Source organism: Narcine bancroftii, chromosome 12 (genome assembly GCF_036971445.1).
Source record: "Narcine bancroftii isolate sNarBan1 chromosome 12, sNarBan1.hap1, whole genome shotgun sequence".
NCBI lineage: Eukaryota > Metazoa > Chordata > Chondrichthyes > Torpediniformes > Narcinidae > Narcine > Narcine bancroftii.
Window position 1 is genome coordinate 40404086 of NC_091480.1, and position 27105 is coordinate 40431190.

Genomic DNA, 27105 nt, shown 5'->3' on the forward strand with positions numbered 1-27105 from the left:
CCAGCTGTGAAATATCAGATACAGGTGAGCTTACTGTGAGGGGGGGGGGGGAGGAGGAGGAGGTGAGAGAGAGAGAGAGAGAGAGAGAGAGAGAGAGAGAGAGAGAGGAGGAAGGTGTATGTATGCACTAAAATCTAATCTGCACGAGGTTGCAAAGTTGTCAAATGTTAGATTCACATCACTGCAGCCAGAGATGTCATTGACCCTATCCTGCCTGTACCATCTGTTTGAAAGATGAATTAATGTTCGCAGAATCCTGCCTTTTCACAATTATTTATACACAGTTCCCTTTTAAATGTGTATTAGGGAGCAAGGTTCAGATGGTTAAAACGTTAGGATCCTGTTTGGAAGGTGTTTCTCTCGACTCATTTTCCCCATTTGGACAGTTAAAGAGCCTAGATTCAGATAACTGATACACCAACTGAATCACCCCTGAGCATTATGAGCCCCTAGAATTCTTTGAGGCACAGATTGTGACTTTTTAAGGTAAAGGTAGATAGGTCACATTGACCACCGCCAGTGGGCTGATATCGCCTCCAACCTTGCATCTTGGAGCCTCACAGTTCGGCGGGCAGCAACCTCCTTTGAAGAAGACCGCAGAGCCCACCTCACTGACAAAAGACAAAGGAGGAAAAACCCAACTCCCAACCCCAACCAACCAATTTTCCCTTGCAACCGTGCCTGCCTGTCCCGCATCGGACTTGTCAGTCACCAACGAGCCTGCAGCAGACGTGGACGTACCCCTCCATAAATCTTCGTCCGCGAAGCCAAGCCATGATGAAATCCAACTCCCTTCATTTGGTGGTAGGGGTCAGAGCCTCGACACCCTGCAGCCTTTCCTCTGACAGACAGGAGCATTGCTTGGTTAATTGAGCATTGAATAATCTGATACCATCTTGCATGTCAGCATCCAAAAATTAACTTCCTCTACCCACACAGTGGCTTGTGTCTACCACCTACAAAATGCCCTTCCCAAACCATTGTTATCTTCCACCTAGTGCAGTCATTTTTACTTACCAGAACCTGAATCTAAACTGTAGGCAACAACCTAGCTAACTGAGTTAAACAAGAAAATCTGCAGACACTGTGGTTGTAATTTAATATACAAAAGTACGGGAGAAACTCAGCAGTCATGCAGTGTTCTTTATTAGCAAAGTTACACAACCAACATTTTGGGCTTGAACCCTTCATCAAGGGTGAAGACATGACTTCATTTCACTGTCCTGAAGGCCAAGACCTGATTCGGAGTCTGATGACTAGGATCCTTCAGAATCTGGTTCTAGCCATTCTTGCATTTTAAGTTAACCCACATGTCAATGAGGACACCTCTCATTCTAAACTCAGGAAAGTAGAAGGTCAGTCTGCTCATTCCCTCCTTAAAGGGTATGCCCTTACGGAGTAATTGTAACTTTTGTAACTCTCACCATTGCAAATCAACCATTTTTAGGGACCACGTGCAGGCTCACCAGGGCAATGGGTTATTGCTGTTATTGTGCATTTACTCTTGTGCTCAAATCCTCAATGCAACAAAGGTCAAGAAAGTCTGGAGTTTCAAGCCACAGTAGCTGAAGGCACATCTGCAAATGCTGGATTAATTAAATCTACGTATGAACATACAGTACGGATATTTCATTGGTTGTCGGACTATAGGAGATCTGGTCAGGCCAGGGAATGATTTGAAAGGATGTGTGAGAATTGTAAAATGGGTTGTTTTAACTTGGGTTAATCGGGTGTGTTCGGCGCTATCTGTAGCCCCAATAATGACACAGACAAAAGGCTGAGGGGAGCGATAGGTTTTATTGGACTCCTGGCCCAGGTCCAGGCTAGGGGTCTCGACCTTTATGGCCCGGGGTCACATAGGCAGGACCAGGGAGGAGTCAAGGACAGGAAGACACCCGGAGGGCGGGCCAGCCAGTGCACATAATCATATCACCATATTCACCCCCTCTTTAAAAAAAATGGAACCCACTGGAAAAACCAACAACAAACCGGGGGTAATAACAGTGACGGTAATAACAGTCGCAGTATCAATGATTATCACGGAAAGAGCAGACGCCCCCCCACCAGCTCGAGGTTTAACCGCACAGGCGACCTCTTTCTGCCTATTGTACGTCAAGTTCTGGCGGGGGACTCCCGGGGTGATGGGGGGGGTCCTCCGCTGCTTCACGGGTGGAAGAAGCCTGAACGTCCGGCAACAAGGCAGACAGCTCGGAGTCCAGGGTCGTGCTCTGATGCAGCACGATCGGGTCCGCGGCATAGTCGGCGGCCGGCAAGGGAGTCTCAGGGCCTTCGACCCTTGCCAGGTCTCGTATTGGCACAGTGTCCTTGTGGCCATCTGGGTGTAATGGAAGATTTAAACTGTTTTTTACTTCTGCAGCTGCAAGGCTGAGAACCTGCTTGTTTTTTAGAATCAGCAGACATAATCTAATTTACACCATGAGGCCCAGGGATGCATATGAATCAGTAGACATTATCCCAACTTCCACCATGAGGCCGGCCTAGATGCAGTTTTCTTTTGTTGGTCGCAGACTGCCAGGAGACCTTGAAGATAATTAAATCAGTTGTTCAAAGAGATAAGATCTGAAGTAAACAACTTTTGGGTAATATAAGCCATGGTCCCACTGCTGAAGTTTGAGACTCTCCAAGAGGTGGCAAGATCTCTCAGCAAGAAGAAGAACTTCAAGAGTCCAGCTAATGTCCCGGTCGAGGGAGGTGGAGAAGCTGCTACCGGCGCCCCGACAACCTACTACAAGTGTGCAGTCGTTGCCTCGCTTCGGCAGTTGGGACCAGTCCAGGCGTTGATAAGTATAATTGGGAAGGGCTTGCTTATTGTAGTGTGAATTCAGCTTTAGATTTAGTAATAAAGCCTTGTATAAACTGAACTGCTCTCGGTGTGTGTGTCTATTTTCTTTCGATAGCTCAAACACTGTGACCAATCTAAAACGAACAAAATAAGAGGTATAAGTTTACCCAAGACACTGGGTACCTCACAAATGCATATTGAGGGTTTGCATGTATGAGGTGCACCACTTCAACCAGTGGGTCCGTCTTATGGCCCCTGATGTGCTTCTGAAACAGAACCGGCCCTGGGGTTGTAAGCCAGGGAGGGAGGGATGAACCATTCGCTGATCTCCCAGGGAAAGCAAAAAGGTGTTCATGCTGGGTGGTGTTAGTGGCAGTGCACAGTAACAACCGGATGGCGTGGAGAGCCTCAGGCTCTCCTGTCAGAGGAACACTAGCATATTTTTGGACCTAAGGGCCAGGAGCACCGCCTTCCAGATGGTGCCGTTCTCCCTTTCCACCTGACCATTACCTCTGGGGTTATAGCTGGTGGTCCTACTGGTGGCTATGCCTCTGGCCAAGAAGTACTGTTGTATCTCCTCACTCATGAATGAGGTCCCCCAGTCATTGTGAATATAGTCAGGGTACCCGAACAGAGTGAAGATACTGCTCAGGGCCTTGATGACCGTAGCTGAGGTCATATCCGGGCAGGGGATTGCAAAGGGGAACCTGGAAAATTCGTCCACCACCATCAGGAAGTAGGCGTTCTGATTTGTGGTTGTGAGGGGGGCCTTTGAAGTTGACACTGAGTCGTTTGAAAGGGCGGGTGGCTTTGATGAGGTGTGCCTTCTCTGGCCGGTAAAACTGAGGCTTACACTTGACGCAGATCTGTCGTGGACCGGACATCCTCGATGGAGTACGGGAGGTTCTGTGTCTTAACAAAATGGTACAACTGTGTGATTCCAGGGTGGAGCAGATTATCGTGCAGGGTCAGGAGACGGTCGAGATGCGCACTGGCGCACATCCCTCGGGATAGGCCATCCAGAGGATCATTGAGCTTACCCGGCCTGTACAAGACATCATAGTTGTAGGTAGATAATTCAATCCTCCACCTCAGAATCTTGTCATTCTTGATCTTATCCCGCTGTTTAGCACTGAACATGAAGGCCACTGCCCTCTGGTCAGTCAACAGCGTAAACCTCTTACCGGCCAGGTAGTGCCTCCAGTGGCGCACCACCTCAACGATCGCTTGTGCCTCCTTCTCGACGGAGGAGTGCCGGAGTTCAGGACCGTGCAGGGTGCGGGAAAAAAATGCTACTGGCCTGCCTGCCTGGTTTAGTGTGGTGGCCAGTGCAAAGTCAGAGGCATCGCTTTCCACCTGAAAGGGGACGGTTTCATCCACGGCCTGCATCGTGACCTTAGCGATGTCTCCTCAAATTTGGTTAAAAGCAGCCTGGGCTTCCGCCGATAATGGGAAGGTTGTGGACTTAATCAGGGGGTGGGCTTAATCAGCGTAGTTGGGCACCCATTGTGCATAATAGGAGAACAACCCCAGGCACCTCTTTAGTGCCTTCAGGGTGTTTGGGACGGGAAGCTCCATGAGTGTTCGCATGCGGTCAGGGGCAATGACACCATGTGCTACGATGCATCCAAGAAGGGCCAGGCACTCTGTGTTGAACACGCACTTGTTCCTGTTGTACGTCAAGTTGAGGGATTTGCCGTACGCAAGAACTTTGTGAGATTTGCGTCGTGGTCCTGCTGGACATGGCCACAGATGGTGCCATTATTGAGGCAGGGGAATGTTGCCGTCAGCTTCTGCTCCTCCACCATCCGGTCCATTACTCTCTGAAAGGTAGAAACACCGTTAGTAACACGCAGGAAGTGGAAATGTTTTCCGTCCGCCTCGAATCCCGTGTGAATTCGATCGCTCGGACGGAGGGGAAGTTGATGGTAAGCCGACTTGAGGTCAATGGTCGAAAAATCTCTGTACTTTGCGACCTTATTGACCAAGTCGGCTATCCATGGTAGCGGGTATGCGTCCAACTGGGTAAAGCTGAGACCACGGGACGGTGCCGGAGACTGAGCGCTGAGACCACAGGATGGTGCTGGAGACTGAGTGCTGGGACCACAGGATGGTACTGGGGATTGGGGGTGGGCATCAGAAAGCCGGAGGTTATGGATGGTCAGCGGTGGTTGGGGGCCTCCGAATACCATCGTCACACTCCTGAACTGACTCTGAAAGTTGAGGCCCAGGAGAGTCGGCGCACAGAGGTGAGGCGTAATTAGTAATACAAAGTCATTGTAACATTCCCCCCCACCACCATCAGCGACCCACCACAGTACCCCCGGATACTAGTCTGTTGATCCCTTGCTGCCATTGATACCGTCCCGGTCATCGGTCTAACCAGGAGGGAGAGTCTCTGGACCACGTTGGGGTGCACAAAACTTTCCATGCTGCCGCTATCAAAAAGACAGTTCATTTTATGCCCATTCATCTCAATCCGCATCATGCTAGGACAGGCATTTCTTCAATGTCATCGTTGGTGGGGAGGCCCGCCCAAGATGGCAACCTCCATGTTGACCATGCAGCATTCAATGAGGAAGAAGGCGGAAGTGGAGTTGTGGTGGTCAGAAGTCACATCAACGGAGTGGTAGGCCGAGGTGGTGAGGTTGGGAACGGTGGCCTCCAAGATGGCTCTCCTCTTTCCGCACACATGGTCAGTGCCGGAAGTTCCTCTGGAATGCACGCTGCGCTGTTCCTGGACTGCGGTCGGGACCTGCAGACATTTTGGTAATGGCCCTTCTTCCCGCAGCCCAAACACGTGGCCCCCCTCATGGGGCAGAGGTGTCTCGTGTGTCTGGACTGTCCACAGAAGTTGCATCTCGACGATGCAGATGGTGTTATTGCAGCCGCGGTTGGGTCGGTAATAGCCAACGCTAAGTCCCAGGCTAATGGCCCTCGTGGTGAAATGTATGCAGGTGGCCCACTTCTGCCTGCAATCGACACTGCGTGGTGCTGGGCCGAGTCCAAAGTCCCGATCGTCAATAGCCCTTTTGAGTGGGAGCGGGGCCTCCTCAAGGAGTCATTGTTGGATATAATCTGACTTCAACCCCGACATGCAGGCGTCTCGGATCAGCTCTTCCACACACTGGGTCAGCAATATCGAGTTCGTGGGATCCCCCAAACAGTCTTTTCCCAGTGTGACCAGGAACCGGACGAATTCTTCAGTGGACTCACCAGGTTGTTGTTTCCGCAACAGGAGTAAATGACGTTCACTTTCGGCTTATACAGAGCCCACAGCTCAGACATTGTCTCGCTGTAGGTCGCGCTGCCTTGGATGGTCAGGAAGGTCCTCTGGTCGACTCGTGCCTGAAGGATCTTTAGCTTCTTTTCGTCAGAGTCGACCACCTCAGCAGCAGCATCGAGGAAGTTGTTAAAGCAGTTCACCCACTGTTCAAAGAGCACCAAATGCACCCAGGACTTGGGGGTCAACTTCCAGCCGTTCTGGGCACAGCAATTTCTCTATTACTGGAGACCTCCGGAGTCGAGTACAATAAATTGTTGGGCACTATCTGTAGCCCCAATAATGACACAGACAAAAGGCTAAAGGGAACGATAGGCTTTATTGTACGAGACACTGCTGGCCCGGGTCCAAGTTAGGAAAATGAGCAGGAAGGAGAGGGGACTTGTCCTTTATGGCCCAGGGTCACATAGGCAGGACCAGGGAGGAGTCAAGGACAGGAAGACACCCGGAGTGCAGGCCAGCCAGTGCACATAAAATCATATCACCACAGGGTGTAAATTGGGAGGCACGGACTCGTGGGCCAAAATGGCCTGTTACCATGCTGTATGTCGAAATTTAAAAACTGCAACCTGCTGTAGATCAGCAAGCAGAGGGAGAATGAGGTAGTGCAGGGTAGATCAAGAGCAGCAAAGCTTTAAATATCCTTGGGTGACTGAAAGTTCAGTTTTACATTGATAATTTGTTGGCACAAGAGGAAAACAAGTCCTTCAACCCATGATGACAATATTGTCCCACCCACATTTGTCCCACCTGTCTGCAGTTAAACAGGAAAGTCTGCAGACTCTGGGATTGTAGTGCAATACACAAAAGTGCTAGTGAAACTCAGCAAGCAAAGCAAGTAGGAAATAAAGGTTAATCAACATTTTGGACCTGGACCAAGACCTGTCAAAGAATGAGCAAATAAACAGACACAACTGAATAAACTGGTGAAGAGATAGGGCAGGAGGGAACCTGAAATGGAGCTGAGATGTGGGGGCAAGTATAGCATCTCTTGTGGTCAGGTACTGAGGGGGAAATTGGTAGGAAGGGATGAGTGGATGAGTGAATGATGGAGGGAGTGGTCCCTGTGGAAAACACCCTACCTGTGTTTGGGCCACATCTCTATATACTCATCCTATCCAATTGATCTGCCCAATTATTTTCCTAAATATTTCAATAGTGTCTGTATCAATAATCTCTTCTGGAGTCCATTCCATAAACCACTGCATGTTAAGTCAGAGCACCCCTCAGGTTCCTGTTCAATCTCTTCCCCCTCAGCTTAAACTCGTTCTCTGGTTACCGATTCCCCACTCTGGGCAAACGACGCTCTTTTTCTTTTTTTCTACTTTCCTTTAGAAGTAGAAGAGATTAGTTCAGTTAGATAACCAACAATGAATATTAGAATATGTCAGGGAATGCAATCAGGAGGGAATGGGAAAGAGATTTGAATCTATCAATTTCAGATGAAGATTGGGACACCTGATGAACAACAGCTCATTTTGTGCACGACATTGTTTATTGGAATTCAAAATACATTTATCTGAAGTTAAATTTTTATTCTGACATGGACCCATTAGGTGACAGATGCAGCATTTATGAGGCTTATAATCTCTGATCCATATGTTTTGGGATTGTCTAAAACTGAAAGATTTTTGGGAACAATTTTTCCAAACAGTATCGGAGATTCTCACGATCAAATTAGCTCCTTGTTCTTGTCCTTGCATTGCTTTGTTTGATTATTCTCAACAGGAAAATATTTCCTTGACTCTAATTCAAAGAAGAGTTGTAGCTTTTACCTCATTGATAGCCAGATGAGCAATTTTGATTAAATGGAAAGATAGTTTATCATCTACGTGGGATACAGGATATTAAGTCTTGCTTGAGTTTGGAAAATATTAGATACAATATTAAAGAAATTAAAGGAATTTGACAAAGTATGGGAACCATTCATGGACTACTATCATAACTTGATTACATGGACTTGAGTGCTTTGTGGGTGGCTTATGCGGAGATTGAAACTCAATTTTTTGCTTACTTTTTGCTGTTGACTGTTTAGTGGGGGGGGAGGATTAGTGAGGGGGAGGATTAGTGAGGGGGAGGATTAGTGTGGGGAAGGATTAGTGAGGGGGAGGATTAGTGTGGGGGAGGATTAGTGAGGGGGAGGATTAGTGTATGGGGAGGATTAGTGTAGGGGAGGATTAGTGTGGGGGAGGATTAGTGTGGGGAAGGATTAGTGAGGGGGAGGATTAGTGTGGGGGAGGATTAGTGAGGGGGAGGATTAGTGTGGGGGAGGATTAGTGAGGGGGAGGATTAGTGAGGGGGAGGATTAGTGTAGGGGAGGATTAGTGTGGGGGAGGATTAGTGTGGGGAAGGATTAGTGAGGGGGAGGATTAGTGTGGGGGAGGATTAGTGAGGGGGAGGATTAGTGAGGGGGAGGATTAGTGAGGGGGAGGATTAGTGTAGGGGAGGATTAGTGTGGGGGAGGATTAGTGAGGGGAGGATTAGTGAGGGGGAGGCTTGGTGTGGGGGAGGATTAGTGAGGGGAAGGATTAGTGAGGGGGAGGATTAGTGAGGGGGAGGATTGGTGTGGGGGAGGATTGGTGTGGGGGAGGATTAGTGAGAGGGAGGATTAGTGTGGGGGAGGATTAGTGAGGGGGAGGATTAGTGAGGGGGAGGATTAATGGGGGGGAGGATTAGTGAGGGGGAGGATTAGTGTAGGGGAGGATTAGTGTGGGGGAGGATTAGTGAGGGGAGGATTAGTGAGGGGGAGGCTTGGTGTGGGGGAGGATTAGTGAGGGGAAGGATTAGTGAGGGGGAGGATTAGTGAGGGGGAGGATTGGTGTGGGGGAGGATTGGTGTGGGGGAGGATTGGTGTGGGGGAGGATTAGTGAGAGGGAGGATTAATGTGGGGGAGGATTAGTGAGGGGGAGGATTAGTGAGGGGGAGGATTAATGGGGGGGAGGATTAGTGAGGGGGAGGATTAGTGTAGGGGAGGATTAGTGTAGGGGAGGATTAGTGTGGGGGAGGATTAGTGTGGGGAAGGATTAGTGAGGGGGAGGATTGGTGTGGGGGAGGATTGGTGTGGGGGAGGATTGGTGTGGGGGAGGATTAGTGAGGGGGAGGATTAGTGTGGGGGAGGATTGGTGTGGGGGAGGATTGGTGTGGGGGAGGATTAGTGAGGGGGAGGATTAGTGTAGGGGAGGATTAGTGTGGGGGAGGATTAGTGTGGGGAAGGATTAGTGAGGGGGAGGATTAGTGTGGGGAAGGATTAGTGAGGGGGAGGATTAGTGTGGGGGAGGATTAGTGTGGGCGAGGATTAGTGTGGGGGAGGATTAGTGTGGGGGAGGATTAGTGAGGGGGAGGATTAGTGTGGGGGAGGATTAGTGTGGGGAAGGATTAGTGAGGGGGAGGATTAGTGTGGGGGAGGATTAGTGAGGGGAGGATCAGTGAGGGGGAGGATTAGTGAGGGGGAGGATTAGTGTGGGGGAGGATTAGTGTGGGGGAGGATTAGTGTGGGGGAGGATTAGTGAGGGGGAGGATTAGTGTGGGGGAGGATTAGTGTGGGGGAGGATTAGTGAGGGGAGGATTAGTGAGGGGGAGGATTGGTGTGGGGGAGGATTAGTGAAGGGGAGGATTAGTGTGGGGGAGGATTAGTGAGGGGGAGGATTAGTGTGGGGGAGGATTAGTGTGGGGGTGGGTTCTTTCCTTTTTTTAAAATTTTTTTTCCCTTTTTTTCTTTACATTTAGATGACTTTATTTAATTATCTTACCAGGAATTTATTTCAATAATAGAGTATGAATCAAAGTTTTTCCACTACCTATGAATATTATAATGTATAATATGTGTATGATTCATAATTTGTGATACATAATTTGTGTGATTCAAGTTCTGTATTTTATTGTATTAAGATTTATGATTATTGTTTGTTTAATATGTCAGGTAATATTTCTCTCTTTCAAACCAATCAAATATTAAAAAGAAAGGAAAGAATATGAGGCTGTTTTACTTTATTTGAGTCTTGTGTTCATGACAATGTATAAATCACATGATTCATTCTGTATTGCATTATACAAGTTATGTCTTTAATTTGTAGACAATTTATAACATATATTTCTCTCTCCCAAATCAATAAAAATGTTTTTAAAAAGACTCTCTGCGTGTACTCCACACACACATGTGACAGCAGGTCAGGCACTAGGTGCTTTTAAACTGCAGCAAGTGGGTAGACCTTCCTGGGACCCAGGTGCGATTAGTGGGGCAAAGGTGCCTCCAGCATCCTTTAAGCTGAGGGGGTGTAGCCCCAGTAAATCACCAACCCGGCGATTTAAGGGGGGGATCCCGCCCCCGCGATGACGCAGTAAGTGAAACGTCAAGCAAACTCGCTTCCCTGTCCCTCCCTACCATCAATCGCAGCGCCGACCCCTCTTCCTCGCCCCCCCCCCCCCACAACATTGACCACTCCCCCCATGGTAGCGTCCTCTCACCCACCCCACTTCCCCCCTGGCAGTGAGCCCTCTCTCCCTCAATCACCGCAGACACTACACCTGGGATTTCCCTGTGACACCAGTAACCGGATCGGCTGTTTTGCCGTTCAAGCCGCCGGTGGACATGACCTGGGTCAGTTTAACTGGGTTCCCTGATGACCGCCAAGGTGGGGACCCCGTTGACTATGGAGGGCGCTGACTGGGTCGGACCCTTTCAAGCTGCCTCGTGAGTGGGGCTCTGACCGGGAGAATTGCCTGGTTCACCCTATTTTACCAGGCAGTTTGAAAGCACCTGGTGACGGGTCCAATCATGGGGCTTGCAACCATTGGCCAGCGAAGACCGTCAATCACAGGGGAGGGGCGGGAGCAGAGAATCGCCGAGGCCGCTGCATTTAAACAGCCGACTCCCGGCGTGCATCGCGCGTTCGAGGGTGCCAGTCAGAAGCGTCCAGCCAATAGGAGACGGCGCTGCTGCCACTAACGGCCGATTTGAATCGAAGCCCGGGACCAAGCAGTGGAGTGGACGCCGAGGCTCGCCTGCAGCCGCGTCCCTCAGCCCCCAGCCCGGCCACGACCCTCAGTCCTCAGCCCCCAGCCCGGCCGCGACCCTCAGTCCTCAGTTCCCAGCCCGGCCGCGACCCCCAGTCCTCAGCCCCCAGCCAGCACGATGAGCGTGGTCCCCGGGAAACCGGCCGTCAAAGCGGCGGCCACTCCGCCCGAGATCCCTGACATCCTGGTGCACCCGAAGGCCGCGAAGCGCTACACCCGAGGCCGCTTCCTGGGCAAGGGCGGCTTCGCCAAGTGCTACGAGATCGTGGACATGGAGAGCGGGGAGGTGTTCGCCGGCAAGATCGTGCCCAAGTCGCTGCTGCTGAAGCCGCACCAGCGGGAGAAGATGTCCATGGAGATCTCCATCCACAAGGAGCTCCAGCACGGCAACGTGGTCGCCTTCCACGGCTTCTTCGAGGACGACAACTTCGTCTACGTGGTGCTGGAGCTGTGCCGGCGGCGGGTGAGTGCAGGCTGCCCCGGGGATCGGGCCTACTCTTTCCCCCCCCCCGCCACCGGGGCGCCCGGGTCTGCGGGGTGTTCCCGGCTGGCCGTCCGCTCCCATCGCTCTCGCGGGTCGTGCTCCCCCGGGGAAGGATGGGGGATGTGGGCGCCGGTCCCTCCGGCCCGGGCCTTTCCTTTCCCCATCCCCCACCGGGACACTCTTTAAAGGGAGCAGTTGATATTTAAAAAGGATAAGCGCTCGGGCCCTCGGGCAGGGGGTCCCGCCCCGGTATCCAGGACCAGCGATAGCCTGAACAAGCCTGGGATTGTCTGATCTCGGAAGCTAAGACTGGTCAGTTCTTGGAGGGGAGACCGCCCAGGAAGACCAGATGCTTTGGGTTTCAGTGAGGGGCGCTGGACGAAGTGGCGACTCTTTCTGCCTTACGGTGGACAAAAGTTCACCAATTTCATTACCTTCTTCCTGGTTCACATCCCTCCCTTTAAACGGCCTCCGGTTAATCATGATCCTCCCTTGTCTCCAGTCTCTGTTGGAGTTGCACAAGAGACGCAAGGCCGTGACGGAACCCGAAGCGCGTTATTACCTGCGGCAAACCATCCTGGGAACCCAATATTTGCACAACAATAATGTCATCCACCGGGATCTCAAGCTGGGCAACCTCTTCCTCAATGATGACATGGAAGTGAAGATAGGTAATGCGTCAACGGTTTGTTAACCCTTCTGACTAAGTGAAAGAAGCAATGTAAGAATTCAGCAGGTAGAAATAGTTAATCAACATCTGGGATCCGGACACTATCCAATCATCATAAATGTTTGATCAGCTTCTCCTTAATTGTTCAAGATTGCAGCATTTTCAATGTTTTTTTTCCTATGTACCTAACCAAATCTTTTTGCCACTGTGGAATGTCAGTTAATTTTTAAACTACACTTTCATGTTTTAGCAATTCTTTTAAGCACAATCCATTGGATCTTTGCAGTAATTTCTGCGGTTAGTTCCATCTATAAGTCAGGTGACTTCATAGCTGTCACAAGCTTTGCTGTTTAGGCCTTTGTAAATTTGAAGCCATGTGTTCCACTGAATGTATCATACATTAATTGCTCTAATCATGTAAAGAGTGCCAGTTGAATGGTAGACTCCATGTAATCGAAATGAATGAGGGCAATAAGTACATGATAAAGAGCAATGCTTTAAAACAAAATTAAATTGACACTCCATGCAAAGCCTCTGGCTGCAATTTGTCGATTCTCACGAACTCTGCAAGTCCGTGCGAGTCTGGTGTCATGGTGAGTCATCTCCACCCTTTCAGCCTCTGCAGGTCCTTGCCATTCTAACTATTCTTCAGTAGGGTTACTTGTTTGCATTTCTCTGTCGTCATTTGGGCTCTGACCTGCTACGTTTCCATTAAAGTCCAAAGATCAGGGTGCTTCTAAAACATGTTGCATGGGGCAAAATGTGCCCTTTTACCTTTAGGTTCAAGAAAAGTTTCCAATAGCTAACAGATTCTTGAATCTCCTGTTATACAAATCCTGAACTGCTCTGGAAGGACAAAAGGACTCTGCACTATTGCGTCACATTTTTGATTAGGATTACTGTGAATATTTATCTATAATTTTTTTTAGTTTTTTTGTCTTTAACTCAATTTTATTATTATAGTTTATTGCTGTTTGGCTGCAGCAAGAATGTTGTATAATATGCACGTTGCATTGATTGTCATACACATTGCACATTCTCATTAACTATCTGGAAATGGAGCTAATCTATATTGTAATCCGTGTGTATAAAAGTTCTGGAAGAATTCAGCATATGATGCAGTATTTCAACCCAATGGGCAGTCAGCCTTTTCTCTCCACAGATGCTGTGTGACCTCCAGCAACATGCAAAAGTGCTGGACATATCTAGCAGGTCATGCAGCATCCCTAGGAAGTCAAACGTAACTGATGTTTTGGACCCAAGCCCTTCATCATGAATCCTGTTTTTGCTTTATGTTCCAGTATCTTTAATCGCTTGGTTTTAATCTATGTCCTATTATGAATTGATCTAATGTGGCACTGAGTAAGTACAGGACATCTCTGGTAACTGTCCTCTTTTTCCAGTTGCTCACAATATTTCCTGTGCGGCATGAGGACGGTAGTACAGAGCAGCCAGTGACTTGCCTATATTTCAGTCTTGTTTGCTCTTTATTGTGTACCACAGTACTGGGCAAAATCACTGACCTGTGGGTTTTTTTGGAAGGTGACTTTGGCTTGGCCACTACAGTACTGTATGAAGGAGAACGTAAAAAGACACTATGTGGAACTCCAAACTACATTGCACCAGAAGTGATTGGCAAGAAAGGGCATAGTTTTGAAGTTGACGTCTGGTCTTTGGGCTGCATTATGTGAGTATTCTACCCCTACCATCTGAATCCTTTGCTCATGGCTATTTGACTATAGCTTCTCTCCTAGTTATGCTATTACAACAACCCAGATTCGAGCCTGGTGCTGTCTGTAAGGAGTTTTTATGTTCTCATGTCTGCGTAGGTTTCCTCCCACCGTTAAAAATAAATGTACCGAGTTGTATATTAATTGGATGGTACAGGCTTGTTGGCCAAAAAGCCTGTATGTTTAAATGTAAACAAAATTTTAATAGCAGGCTCTCTGTTGCAGGTATACACTACTTGTGGGGAAGCCTCCATTTGAAACTTCCTGCCTAAAGGAGACATATCTCCGGATAAAGAAAAATGAATATACTATTCCCAAGGTGAGCTCCAACCTGGGGTTAAAACACAAAACTCTGCAGACATCGTGATTGAAATAACACAATCCTGGAGAAACTTGTCATGTTAAATAGTGCGTTGTATGTGTGTGTTGAGCCCTTCATCGAGGTATGGACAAGATGTAGCAGATGCCCAAACAAAATGGTGGGGGAGCAGCACAGTCCAACAAGCAGGAGCTAATAGGTGGATAAGGGAGGGCACACTAGCAAACCAGGGGAGGGGGATGGCTCTGTGTATGGAGAGGGAAAGGGGTGGCAAGCTGGAAGACAGAAGATGGGGATAAAGAAGAGAAAGGAAGAACTGGGAGTAGGCTAGCAGAAATCTGGTCGACATAAATGCCATCTGGCTGGAGAGTGCCGAAATATAAAATTACGGGTTGCTCCTCCGATTTACGGGTGGTCTTGGTTTGACAGTATATGAGGCCACGGACAGACATCAATGTGCGAGTTGGGTGCAGAACTGAAATGGTTGGCCATTGGGAGACTCGTGTCCTGATGCAGACAGAGCAATGGAGTACTGGACGCAGTAGATGACACCTGCAGATACACGTGAAGTTTAGCATTACTTGGAAGGACTAGTTATGGCCCTGAAAGGTGGTGAAGGGGGAGGTGTGGGTGCAACTATGGCACATTCGTAGGCTGCAGGGGAAGGTGCCAAAGGGATAAGGGAGGAGGTGTGGGCGTGTGTGGCATTTCCTGCAAGCTGCAGGGGAAGGTCCCAAGGGTGTGATTAATAGGAAGGGATGAGTGGCTGAGGAAATCACAGAGCAGACCTTCCCTATGGAAGGTGAAGAGGGTAAGTTGTGTCGGGGTAGTGGGATCATGTTGTAGGTGGTGAAAATTATGGATGTGGAGGCTGGTAGGGTGATGGGGTGGGAAAATGGAATCCTATTTTTGTTGCAGCTGGGGGGCCAGGGCAGATGAGCAGGAAATTAAAGAGTTGCAGATAAGAGATGAATTGATGGTTGTGGAGGAGAAGCTGGGTTTTTTTTTTGGAAGGAGGAGGATATTTTGGATGATCTGGACTGGATGATCTCATCTTGGGAACTGATCTGATGGAGAAATTGAGAGAAAGGAATAGAAATCTTGCAGGGGACTTGGTGAGAAGAAGTGTAGTTGTGAGAGTTGGTGGTTTTTTTAAAACAAAAGTCTGTAGAAAGCTTAACTCCCGATATGGAGACAGATCAAGAAAGGGGAGAGTGTTGCAGGAGATGAACCAGGTGAATTTGCGGTCATGCTGAAAATTGGCAGTAAAGTGAATGAAGTTGCATGAGGCAGAACCCATATAGTTATCAATATAGCAGAAGAAGAGTTGAGGGGCCTTGCCTGTGTATTGCTCAACAAAGCCAACAAATGGGCAGGCATTAATGGACCCATGTGGGTACCCATGGCTACTCCTTTGATTTGGAGATGAGTCAAAGAAATTATTAAGGGTGAAAACAAGTTCTGCCAGGTGGAGGCGGTGGTGATGGATTGGATATCTTGTCAAGAAAGAAATGAAGGGCTTTAAGACCTTGTGTATGGGAATGGTGGTGAAAAGAGATTAGTGGTCAAGTTCAGGGAATTAGAAGTAATCGAAAAGGAGGGCATGTAAGGTATTGTGGATGTCGAGAGAGATTGGATCAGGGAGACAAAATGGGAGTTGAGGTAAGATGATACTAGTTCAGGAGGGCAGGAACATACAGAGACAATAGATCTACCTGGATAATTGGGTTTGTGTATCTTGGGTAAGACATAGAGCTAAGTTGTGCAGGGATGGGGAAACAATGAGGTTGGAGACTTTGACTTCTCCAGCACTCTTCTCATCTCCACTGCCCTCCACCACACAGACTCACTGCTTGGTCTTTTTTATCCCCTCTCAGATGGAATGCTCTGTCCTCAGTAGAGGCCGTGCCTTTGCTCCCCACCTTTATGAGTGCCATGCATGCGGAACTCTTCTGTTGCCTCTGTCTCCAAGCCCGCTTCCACAACCAGGACTCTACTCCCCCATGGAAGAAAGCTTAAAGCAGGAGAAGGGAAGCTTTCTTCCTCTTGGACCTGTCCAGCTGCCTGCTCTGGGTCTTTTTATTTTCAATTGCCGCAGAAATGTCAATCATCTCAACTTCACTACGTTTTTAAAATTTCAATCTTGCCTTCTCTGAACACACTTCCCTTCACTCTTTCCTCACTATCAAATCTGCAGACAAGGTGGTCTGATGCACTGATGTCTACCTTGTTAAGGCCAGGTGACAGCTCTCTCAGACACCACCTCTTACCTACCCCTTCTGAAGGGGTATCTCTAACCTCTAGTCACCTCCCTCCCATGGTCTCCAATCTCATTGTTTCCCATCCCTGCACTGTCTGGTTCTACATCCTACCCAAGATACACAATCCCAATTATCCAGGTAGACCCATTGTGCCTGCCTGCTCCTGCCCCACTTTACTAGTATCATTTTATCTCCACTCCATTTCCATTCCCTCTACGTACATCTGCAATACCTCAAATGCCCTCCATTTCTTCAATGAACTTGACTGGCTCACTTTCACTATGGATGTCCATTCTTTGCACCTCCACCTCTCGTGTGTGTGTGTGTGTGTGTGTGTGTGTGGTCTCAAAGCCCTTTGTTTCTTTCTTGACAAGAAAAAAAATCGGTCTACCACCACCCTCCTCTGTATGGCAGAACTTGTCACCCTTAATAACTTCTTTGATTCACTTTCTCCAAATGAAAGGAGTAGCCGTGGGTATCCGCATGAGTCCCAGCTATGTCTGCCTGTTTGTGGGCTTTGTGGAACAATCTGCAGTAAGTCTAGACAGACGAAGCCCCTTGACTCTTCTCTGCTTCACTGAGGACTACATTGGTCATCTATTGCACCTGGTGCTTATTGTTGCCTTCTCTAGATTGGAAGTACTGGACACAGACTGGGATATTGCTTCGCTGAGCACCTTAACTGCATCAGTGGAGGGATCTCAGGCCAACTGACAAGTCTGTCTCTGGCTTTGTGTACTGTCAAACCAAGACCACCTGTAAATTGGAGCGACACCTAATTTTTCATCTCTGCACTCTTCAGCCGGATGGTATTAATGTCAACTTCTCCAATTTCTGCTTGCCTACTCCCAATTCTTCCTTTCTGTTCTCCATCCTTGTCTTCTTTCTTCCAGCTCTCCACCCATCCCTCTCAAACCACAGAGCCACTCGCCCCTCTCGTTTGCTCGTGTGTCCTCCCTCTCTTATCCACCTATCACCCAGAGGCTGTTCTCCTCCCCTTCCTCCACCATTTTGTTTGAGTGCCGGCCTCCATTTTGTCCATACCTTGATGAAAGGTTCAAGCCAGAAATGTTGGTTATGTGCCTTATTGTACAAAATGCACTGTTTGACTTGCTGAATTTCTCCAGTGTTGTTTTCCCATCTGGGGGGTTTTCTGCTTTGGGGAAAAAGATGGGCTGACTTTCTAAAGTTTGTACTTTTGGGGATGTGGGAACTCGTCCAGAACTAGTTCTGATTCATATGGGCTTGTTGAAGATCAATTCTATGCATTTGTCCACCAATTGTAATTGCTCCTCGATAAACATTTCTAAAACTAAAACCGGTTGAAAATATCTGAAATGCCCAAATTGAGAATGTTAAATGTCTGAGGTTTTTTTATATAAACTAGTGTCATGCAAGGTGTACATGGAGGGGTTTTAGTGTAATTAGCAAATACAGTAGGAATTTGGAATATTTTTCTGCAACTTGATTAGAATGTGTATTTTGAAGAAGCAAGCTACTTGGGAAAGGATTCAGTGGGGTAGGATGAGCACTGTGTGGCACATTAATGTACCAGTTGGCCTGATCCTCCTTAAAAATAACCTTTATGTAACTATTACCTGTTTTAAACCTCTTCCAGCATATCAATCCTGTGGCTGCTAATCTCATTCGCAAGATGTTGCAATCAGATCCAAGTGCACGACCTAAAATAAATGAATTACTGAACGATGAGTTCTTTACATCTGGCTACTTGCCTGTTAGATTGCCTACTACCTGCTTGACCATGGCTCCCAGGTTTTCCCTGGCTCCTGGTGGAATTGATTCCAGTACACGAAGGCCACTTGCTGAACTCAACAAAGGTAATGGTCACTGAACTGTTATATGGAGTTCTAGCACCTTGTATGTGAGATTGCTGAATTCAAGGAAATCGAGTGCTATTGAGTGCTATTAAGTACAGTCGTCATGGTGAGAATGATGTGTATTGGTATCATCGACTGCCGGTTGATTTTCCCACACCATATACTTTGCTCTGGTTGATGATCATCCATACAATCCTTCATTATCCCAAAGCATTGCACGCTCATTGTAACTTTCAATGTAGGAAGTGCAGCATCTGTACTTGTTGTACAAAAGGCAATGTTGCCATCTTTCTGTAGAAACCTGACTGAAGAACAAGTAGAAAACACAACACAAACACCAATCCTCTGCTTTTCACATTGGTACTGTCACTTGATTGAAATATGTCTGTCAATGCAGATTGTCACCTTAACCATTAGAGAGTAGATTTAGGTTGCTTATGCTTGAGTTCCCTATGAGATTTGAAACTAGCAACTATTTGGCATGTTGATACAGTATCTGCTAAGTCATTTTTCAGACATCTTCTGCAACCACAGTATGTTACCACTAACTGGAAAGCAAAAAAAAAAATCTACAGATGGAAATGAAAGAATGCTCAGGTGGGACATGAATGGGATAAAGATTTAACATTTCCATTTGATGACCATTTCTCAGGACAAGGTAAAATGCATATTAACCAAGAAGGAGCAGATAAAGAGGGAAGTACCAAAGGCATAGTTAATGAATGGTTGAAGTGTCAAAAGCTCATCATTGCAGCTGATAGGTTTGCAGGTTCTTTGAAGACAAATGGGGACAGATGAAATTGATATGTGAATCATGAGTTGCTGGTTAATTGACAGAACAAGTAGAGTTAACATTACAAATTGTTGACTTTGCATAACTGGCTGATTCTTATACAAATTGCAATGGAACTTATCCTCTAACTTGTAAGCTTTCAGGCCAATATGAGGCTGGAGACATCGAGTAATAGAATGGGAAATTGACACTAAATGACAGTCCTTTGCTGTCGATCCTCCAAGCAATGGGAAGGGTGCAGAAGAGATTTACCAGGATGTTGCCTGAATTGGAAAATGTCTTGAGGCAGTTATTAGAGCTGGGACTTTTCTTTCTGGAGTGAGGAAGCATGGGGAGTGACTACTTAATAGAGGCATAGGTGGACAGCTAGCACCTTTTTTCCAGGGCAGGATCAGCAAACACCAGAGACATCTGTACAAAGTGAAGGGAGGAAAGTTTAGGGGAGACATCGGGGTGTTTTTTTTGTTTGTTTTAAGAAGCTACAGTTTGGTGGGACATCTTTGATGCTAATGTGAATTGGGTTGAAGACATTAAGGAGAAATTGGGAGAATGTGGTTGCAGGAAATCATTTGGGAGAAGTGCAGTCAAGTTGGGAGCAAGAGTTCGAGTTGATAATGGGTATTGGTAATCTGCCTTTAGAACAAAGTCTGAGGTAGATGTTCAGGGCAACGGTAAACCATGCAAGAGCTGTAAGCATTAAGTGAGCAAGGGAACATGAGCACTGCTGGAATGAGGACTCCCATAAGAATGGGCATTGCTTATGGATTCCTGTGGCTAACCTTTGATCTGCTGAAAATGAGTGAAGAACTTTAAATGAGGGTGTATTGTGAGACTTCCCTTGACATTGGAATTTCAAGATTCCTTAAGTTGTGTAATATTACACAAAATTTGCTTCATTCTGCCATCATGTAGACCAATTTGCCATCACAAATTGCTAGGTGCCTCTTGCAGTCGAGGAAGGACAAGCAAGAGCGTTTCTCTCAACTAAAAGTCACTGTGTGTCCATTTGAGTGATTTGCCTCCACAGCCACATAGACTTCAGTCCAAACCATCGGCAACCTGAGATCCAAACCTCAGGAAGCATTTGGCACCCTCTCATCTAGTTTTCGATACCTGACACTGCTTCAGCCAGTCTCCAGCAGTCCTTTGCTGCCACCTGGGTGGGTTCCTCACCAACAGCCTGCCACCTAGGTGGGTTCCTCAGCTGTAGAGCCCCTTCCTGGCCCACCGCTTTGGTCACAGTCCCCTAGGGTCATCTGTTTCTCCTCCTCAAATGGGAGATGGTCTCCCTGTTTTCTGGTGCCCTGCGCCAGTCCTTTGCTTCTCTGGAAACTAGAGCCCCTCAAGGCTGTTGCCAAACATGGGGACTGCCATCTTGGGGCCAGACACCAAGGTCACAGGATTTTAAAATAAACTACCATAGGCTCTTTTAAAAGGCCTTTACAGCCTGTATAGAGCTGTCGGTAATTGGGACTGTTTGTTAGAACCCTGCAGAGTTGCGCTCTTTCCTCTCACTTTGAGCAGGTCCACATCTCTGGCAGCACTGCCATTATTTTTACTGTTGGAAAGCAATCTGGTTCTATTGATAGTCTTTCACTGAATACTCTTGAAGATGAGGCCTGAGTATTGTTTGCATGGTGAGCAACACCAAGGGTGCTGGGGGCCTGAAGGTAAAGGAGGTAGCTCACCTAATTGATGGGTTTGACCAACATTTGACACCAAGCTGGGAATGGGTCCACCAATTGTTTGATAGAGGTATTTGGCTATCATCAAATCTATTTGGGTCCACCTGAAGAGGATGTATTTTAAATGTCCTCTCCAGATCAGGAAACCTATTTGAGCAACCTATTTGAGCAAAAAAGACTTCTCACTGATAATCACACCACACTCTTTGCTTTGTCCCCACTGAGATGATGTAATATCAGTCTCTTCTGAATAATTGATCTCTCTGGTTAATTCATAGATGTTCCAGCTGGTGACAAGCCTGAAGATGAGGGAATGGCCAGGTAAATATTGTTTATTGATGCCAAGATAATTGTACTTCTATTATTTCATGTGTTGAAAGCCTTCAAAAATGTACTGGGATTGTGGGTTAATTGGTGTATTTGGAGGCACAGGCTTGTGGGGCCAGAAGGACGTGCACTTGTCTAAATTAAAATTAAAAACTATCTGCAAAGCCTCTATTAAATGTTGATATCATTAATTTTTTTAATCAGTGTAGCCAAGTACCTCCAGTAGCTTGTTCAATAAGCTTTTTAAATTTCTTTCAACTTGTGGCCGAATAGAAGACTGACTTTTGGAGCTGATGTTTTGCAGTGCACCGTGTATTGTTATTTACCTTAACTGTCCCTAAGTGCTGTACTTTAGGAAATACTCCAGGTTTTGTCTTTATTGTATGAAAGTGTTAGAAGGGAGCATATGAAATAATTGGGCAGGTTATCAATTGGACTCTCCTGGAAGTAAACATTTCTAAGATTATCACTGACCACTGCTGTCATGACCTAGATCTTGAAAAATAGTCATTTAACAATTATTGCAGGAGTCAAAGGGAATGAATAAATCCTGTGTAACCATTTATTACTTAATTATTGACTTCCACAGGGAAGCTAGCGAATGTAATGATTTCTACCTCTCGGACCTTTTGGAGCAGTTGACCAGTGTGGTGGCAGCCAGGCCATCTGATAAAGCTGTGATCAGACAAGGTATGTATTGTTTCAGCAATGCCTTTGGTCTGGCTGGTTGACTTGGTGTTGTTATTCCATTTGTAATTGGGCTTGGGTTGGATGATGGCAGTATGAATTCTCTTAATCATGTGATAACATTAATCAATCTCGTAACAATTTTGTAAATTTCAACATTGCTTCAGATCAGTGAAGCAGAATACCTATTTGTGTGTGTGGCGGGGGAGGTAGTGAGCTAAAATGTCTCATTTAAATTTGACTCTCAAGTATTCTAGTTTGGTAACCTGATTTTGAACAATGTAATAATGCACAGGTTCCTTTTTTTGGCAGAGGAGGCTGAAGACCCAGCTTGTATACCTATTTTTTGGGTCAGCAAATGGGTGGACTATTCTGATAAATATGGTTTGGGTAAGTTGTCAGCATTCTCTCACTTTTGATTTGCATGGGATCTGAGTTTGGCTAAATGGGGGAATACTGGTTCCTCAGTGCAGATGTATCCTGAAGTTAATCCAGCAGGATTTTGGCTGAATCTGGATTGATGCTACTAGTTTAACTGTTATAGAACATGGTTAGAACTTTAAACCACAGTACAGGCCCTTCAGCTCATGGTGTTGTGCTGATTGAAAAAAAATTCAATAAATTAAACCTTCCTTGCTTTGCACCCATAATACTATAATTTTTCTTGCATCCATGTCCATATCTAAGAATCTTTTAAATGTCCCTGTTGTATCAGCCTCCACCACCCCTGGCACCCACAAAAGAACTTCCCTCTTTTGTCTCCCTTCACCTTGTGCAGATATCCTCTGGTGTTTGCTACTCTTGCCCTGGTGAAAAAGGTGCTGGCTGCCAACCCGATCAATGTCTCCTAATCTTGTAGACCTCCAAAGAGAAAAACCCTTGCACTGTTAACATTTCCTTTATAAGACCCATTCTCCAATCCAGACAACATCCTGGTAAATCTCTTGCATCTTTTCCATATCTTTCACATCTTTTCTACAATGAGGTGACCAGAACTGAACGCAAAATTCCAAGTGTGGTCTCACCAGTTTTATAGAACGGCAACGTTACCTTGTGATTTTTAAACTCAATCCCTTGACTATTGTAGGCCAGAATGCCGTAAGCCGCCTTAACCTACTTATCAACCTGCATAGCAACCTTGAGATCTATGGATTTGGACCCCAAGGTCCCTCTGTTCTTCTACACTGTTAAGAATCCTGCCACTAACTATGCACTCTCTCTTCAAGTTTGACCATCTAAAATTTATCACTTCACACTTATTTGGATTAAACTCAATCTGCCACTTTTCCACCAAAATCTGCATCCTGTCTATATTCTTTTGTGACTTACGACGTTGTCTACAAACACTATCCACAACTCCTCTAAACTCAGCCATCAGTAAACTCACTGCCCCATCCCTCTGCTTCTTTGTCCGCATTTACGAAAATCATAAAGAGTAGGGGGTCCCAGAACCGATCCCTGCGCAGCTCCAGGCTGAATATGTTTCATCTACTATTACCTCTGCTTTCTGCAGGGAAGCCAATTCTGAATGCAGACAGCCAAGGTTCCATGGATATCTTGCCCATGACTTTCTGTGAGTCTACCATGGGTTCCTTGTCAATGCCTTACTAAAATCCATACACACCACATCTACTGCCCTACCTTCATCAATTTCTTTTGTTACTTCCTCAAAAAAAGGCTCGTGCAGCACACCCTTCCTCTCACAAAGCCATGTTGACTATCCCTGAGAAGACTATACTTCTCTAAGTGCTCGCAAATTTTGTCCCCAGAATCCTCTCCAATAGTTTGTACAACACTGATACGAGACTCGCTGGTCTATAATTCCCAGGATTCTCCCTATTACCTCTTTTAAACAAGAGAGCCAAATGTGCCATTCTTCAATCCTTTATGCCCAGGGAGGGCACAGAACATTGCCAAAGCCTCGTCAGTCTTCCCTCACATTCTTTATAACCTGGGAATATCTCATCTGGTTCTGGGGACTTGTCAATTTTTAAATTATTTCTGATCACTGTTTTGAAATGTAGGAAATAATATCCAAGAACAAGAGATCACTAATGTAACCAAGAGCAAAGGTCGCAGTTAATGTATCAATACAAATCAATACATTTAAGACCACTGTCACCATGTTGCTCTTTGTTATATTTGTTATTGGTTTCCTTTGGTTCTAGCCAATTGACTATTGTGAGTATTAAGATTATACTTGTACAAAATGTCACTAACTCCCTAGCATTACTGCATCTCTAGGTTATCAACTATGTGACAACAGTGTTGGTGTCCTCTTCAATGATTCCACTCGTTTAATAATGTACAACGATGGGGAGAGTTTACAATACATTGATCGCAACACGGCAGAGACTTACCTGAACTTTCGTTCTTACCCTCCCAGCTTAAGCAAAAAAGTAAGTACTCTGACAGGGCTCTTAAGAAACTACTAAAATTTGCCTCTCTGCCTTTGTGTAGCCTTGATCTATTAAAAGGCAATCAATGAAAGTGAAAGGAAATGAGCCTTTGGCCATTGTAATAGTTTGAGGGGTTGACTCATATTTCTGCCCTGAATAATAGAGACCTGGACTACAGTTTAATGGATTTGGCATCTAGCAGGCTTTGGTAAAGATAATTCTGATCTGATAAAATTCAGTCTCAGTCATCTGTATGCATGATTATATCTATTCTGTATTTGGTCCTGGAAGAGTTCTGGGTTGACCTCCAATCCCCTTGTAATGTTTGAGGAAGAGGGAGAGTTGCACACCAGGGTATTAATGAGTATAGGAAATGGAGTAGAATACATGGAGTTTATTTGCCACCAACTGATACTCATAGTTTGGTACATGGCCTGCAATCCTTGCACTAATTATGCTGTTTTCCAATGACATGATATGATGGCAAACGTGATTATGGCAGAAAATGTGGGGGACAAACAAATGATCACTGATACCTGTGGAGATTGTGGTTCCCTGGATATTTGAAGAAAGGGATTTGGGTCCATTTGTAATGCTCAGGTGGCTGAGTTGGTTTCCTATAAGGGTAGGGTTAGATGGGTATCAAAGTCCATTCCTGGACCAGCATTCTTGTAGGGGACAATACTTGAACTAAAGAAAGTGCAACAACATTTTCCCCCAACACAGTAATGGGTAGGAAGAAACAGACTTCACATAGATGGAAAAATCACTAATGGATTCTATTCCCATATAAACAGGCAACTCTGTTGAAATACTTCCGCAACTACATGAGTGAGCACTTGCTAAAGGCAGGAGCTAACATCACACCCAGGGAAGGTGATGAATTAGCAAGGCTTCCATTCCTGAGGACTTGGTTTAGGTCACGGAGTGCAATTGTCTTGCATCTTAGCAATGGGACTGTTCAGATCAACTTCTTTCAGGTAAGAATCCTCAATCTCTGGGTTACTTTGGGGAAATGTGCCTACCTGTCCCATGTAAATTCCTTGTGCATCTCTGTAGTCCCTCCAAAAAACCACTGAACGCTGAAAGATGGATTAATTTGAAGAGTATAGGTTTTGCATACTCTCGAGTACCCAGACAGGAAGTGGATTCAGTTTCTGCAATGTATTTTTCCTTCCAGGACCACACGAAGGTCATCCTGTGCCCACTGATGAATGCAATGACATACATTGATGAAAAGAGGGAGTTCAGCACATTCAAGCTGAGCATGATTGAGGAGCATGGTTGCAGCAAGGAACTGGCAAGTCGCATACGTTATGCACGCACCATGGTGGAAAAGTTGCTAACAATAAAAGCTGTGGGTGCAAGAGTCAAACCCACAGCATGATGACAACTTCTGGTTGGACCCATTCCAGATTTAGGGAGTGAAGTATGTAAATATACTTCGAGGCTTAATTTTTTTGTATTAAAACATTTCTGAATTGTCAGAACAAGTAGTGTGATTTGGAGTTGAAGGGAAAAAGACAGTTTCCCTCATTATGTGTCGTGACTTGAGGCAGAAGATATGTAAATTATAAGCTGTATTATATTTGCTGCTTTCACTCTTTTCTATGCAGGTTTTTTTTTTTTTTTTTTTACAGCTGTTTGAGGCCAAATGTTGAAGCACTTTGAAATCCCAGGTTCCACTGCTTCCTGGGCATCTTTGTTACCTTGTCTTTGCCCCCTCTCCTGCACACCCCCTTGGCCTAAGATACAACCCTGGTTTGCTGAGCATATTGCCAAAAAGTTGATATGGTGCCTCATTTCAATTTGGTTAACATTAAAATAAGCACAACACAATTGTTTTTTTTTTTGCTTGCCTTTTTAACTCTCATCTGTTGTGGAAACTTGAGGAGCTGGACAAATATTGCAAAGCATTCTAAACTGATTTTTAACATCTTTCCAATGGGAGAACATTTTGTCTAATGCAATTTTCATGTAGCATTTTAAGAAATAAAGATCTCTTCAGTATATGCCCTGTGTTGATATGTAGGCTTTGTATAAATGTTGAGTTTATTTGAGTGGAGTTAATAATACCACGGTGAAAGAATGCAGAACATACAGATGTCTCATTTAAGGATAAGAAATGTAGCATTCTGAATTTTTGACATGCTTGATCCCACAGCTATAAATGCTGATATAATCATAAACTGTGTTTAGATTAAGAAAATTGAGTTTAAATTTATACATCCAGCACAGTAACTGGCCATTTTGGCCCACAAGTCTGTGCTGTCAAATTTACACCCAATTAACCACCCCACTACATTTCAAATGGTGGGAGGAAACTGGAGCCCCCAGGGAAAACCCATGTAGACATGGGGAGAATGTAGGAGCTCCTTAGTGTGGGATTCGAACCCCAGTCCCAATCACTGGCACTGTAAAGGCATTGTGCTAACCACTAGGCCAACTGTGCCACCCTGGGGTGTTGGGAGACAGGAAAGTGGATGCCCAAAATTTAGCTGCTTATTTTGCAGTCCAAGTCTGCTTAGCCATTCAGTAGAAAGACACATTTTCAGTGGTTGCTTTGTTTCTGAGATGGAATACTAAGTCATCAGGTCCATGTACAGGACATGAATCAACTTTAACATTCACTCTTTGAAGCTCCTGGTCTTATCAGATACTATTTATTGTCTGCAACCACTTAAGGTTTCTGCTGAACGCTGGTGCCACCATCTTGGAGTCCAGACCCTGCAGTAGCAGGATTTTAAATAAAGATGGCATCGGCTACTTTAACAGGTCATTTAAAGTCTGCAGTCGGACTGGGGGTTGGACCC

At 46.0% G+C, this 27105-nt stretch overlaps 1 protein-coding gene across 2 annotated transcripts; it reads left to right on the top strand.

Moving 5' to 3' along the window:
• Positions 1–10971: 10971 nt before the first annotated feature.
• plk1 (polo-like kinase 1 (Drosophila)) lies at positions 10972–26304 on the top strand. Of its 2 annotated transcripts, XM_069904681.1 has the most exons (11): positions 10973–11562; positions 12086–12254; positions 13796–13940; positions 14209–14302; positions 18182–18401; positions 21158–21200; positions 21796–21896; positions 22206–22283; positions 24138–24292; positions 25090–25272; positions 25473–26304. In XM_069904681.1, exons 1-11 carry the CDS (start codon positions 11218–11220, stop codon positions 25677–25679), a joined length of 1740 nt encoding a protein of 579 aa, XP_069760782.1. In that variant the 5' UTR covers positions 10973–11217; the 3' UTR covers positions 25680–26304. The 2 variants fall into 2 exon arrangements, with proteins under 2 accessions (XP_069760783.1, XP_069760782.1); XM_069904682.1 differs by lacking the exon at positions 22206–22283 and having other exon boundaries at positions 10972–11562.
• The last annotated feature ends 801 nt before the right edge of the window (positions 26305–27105 follow it).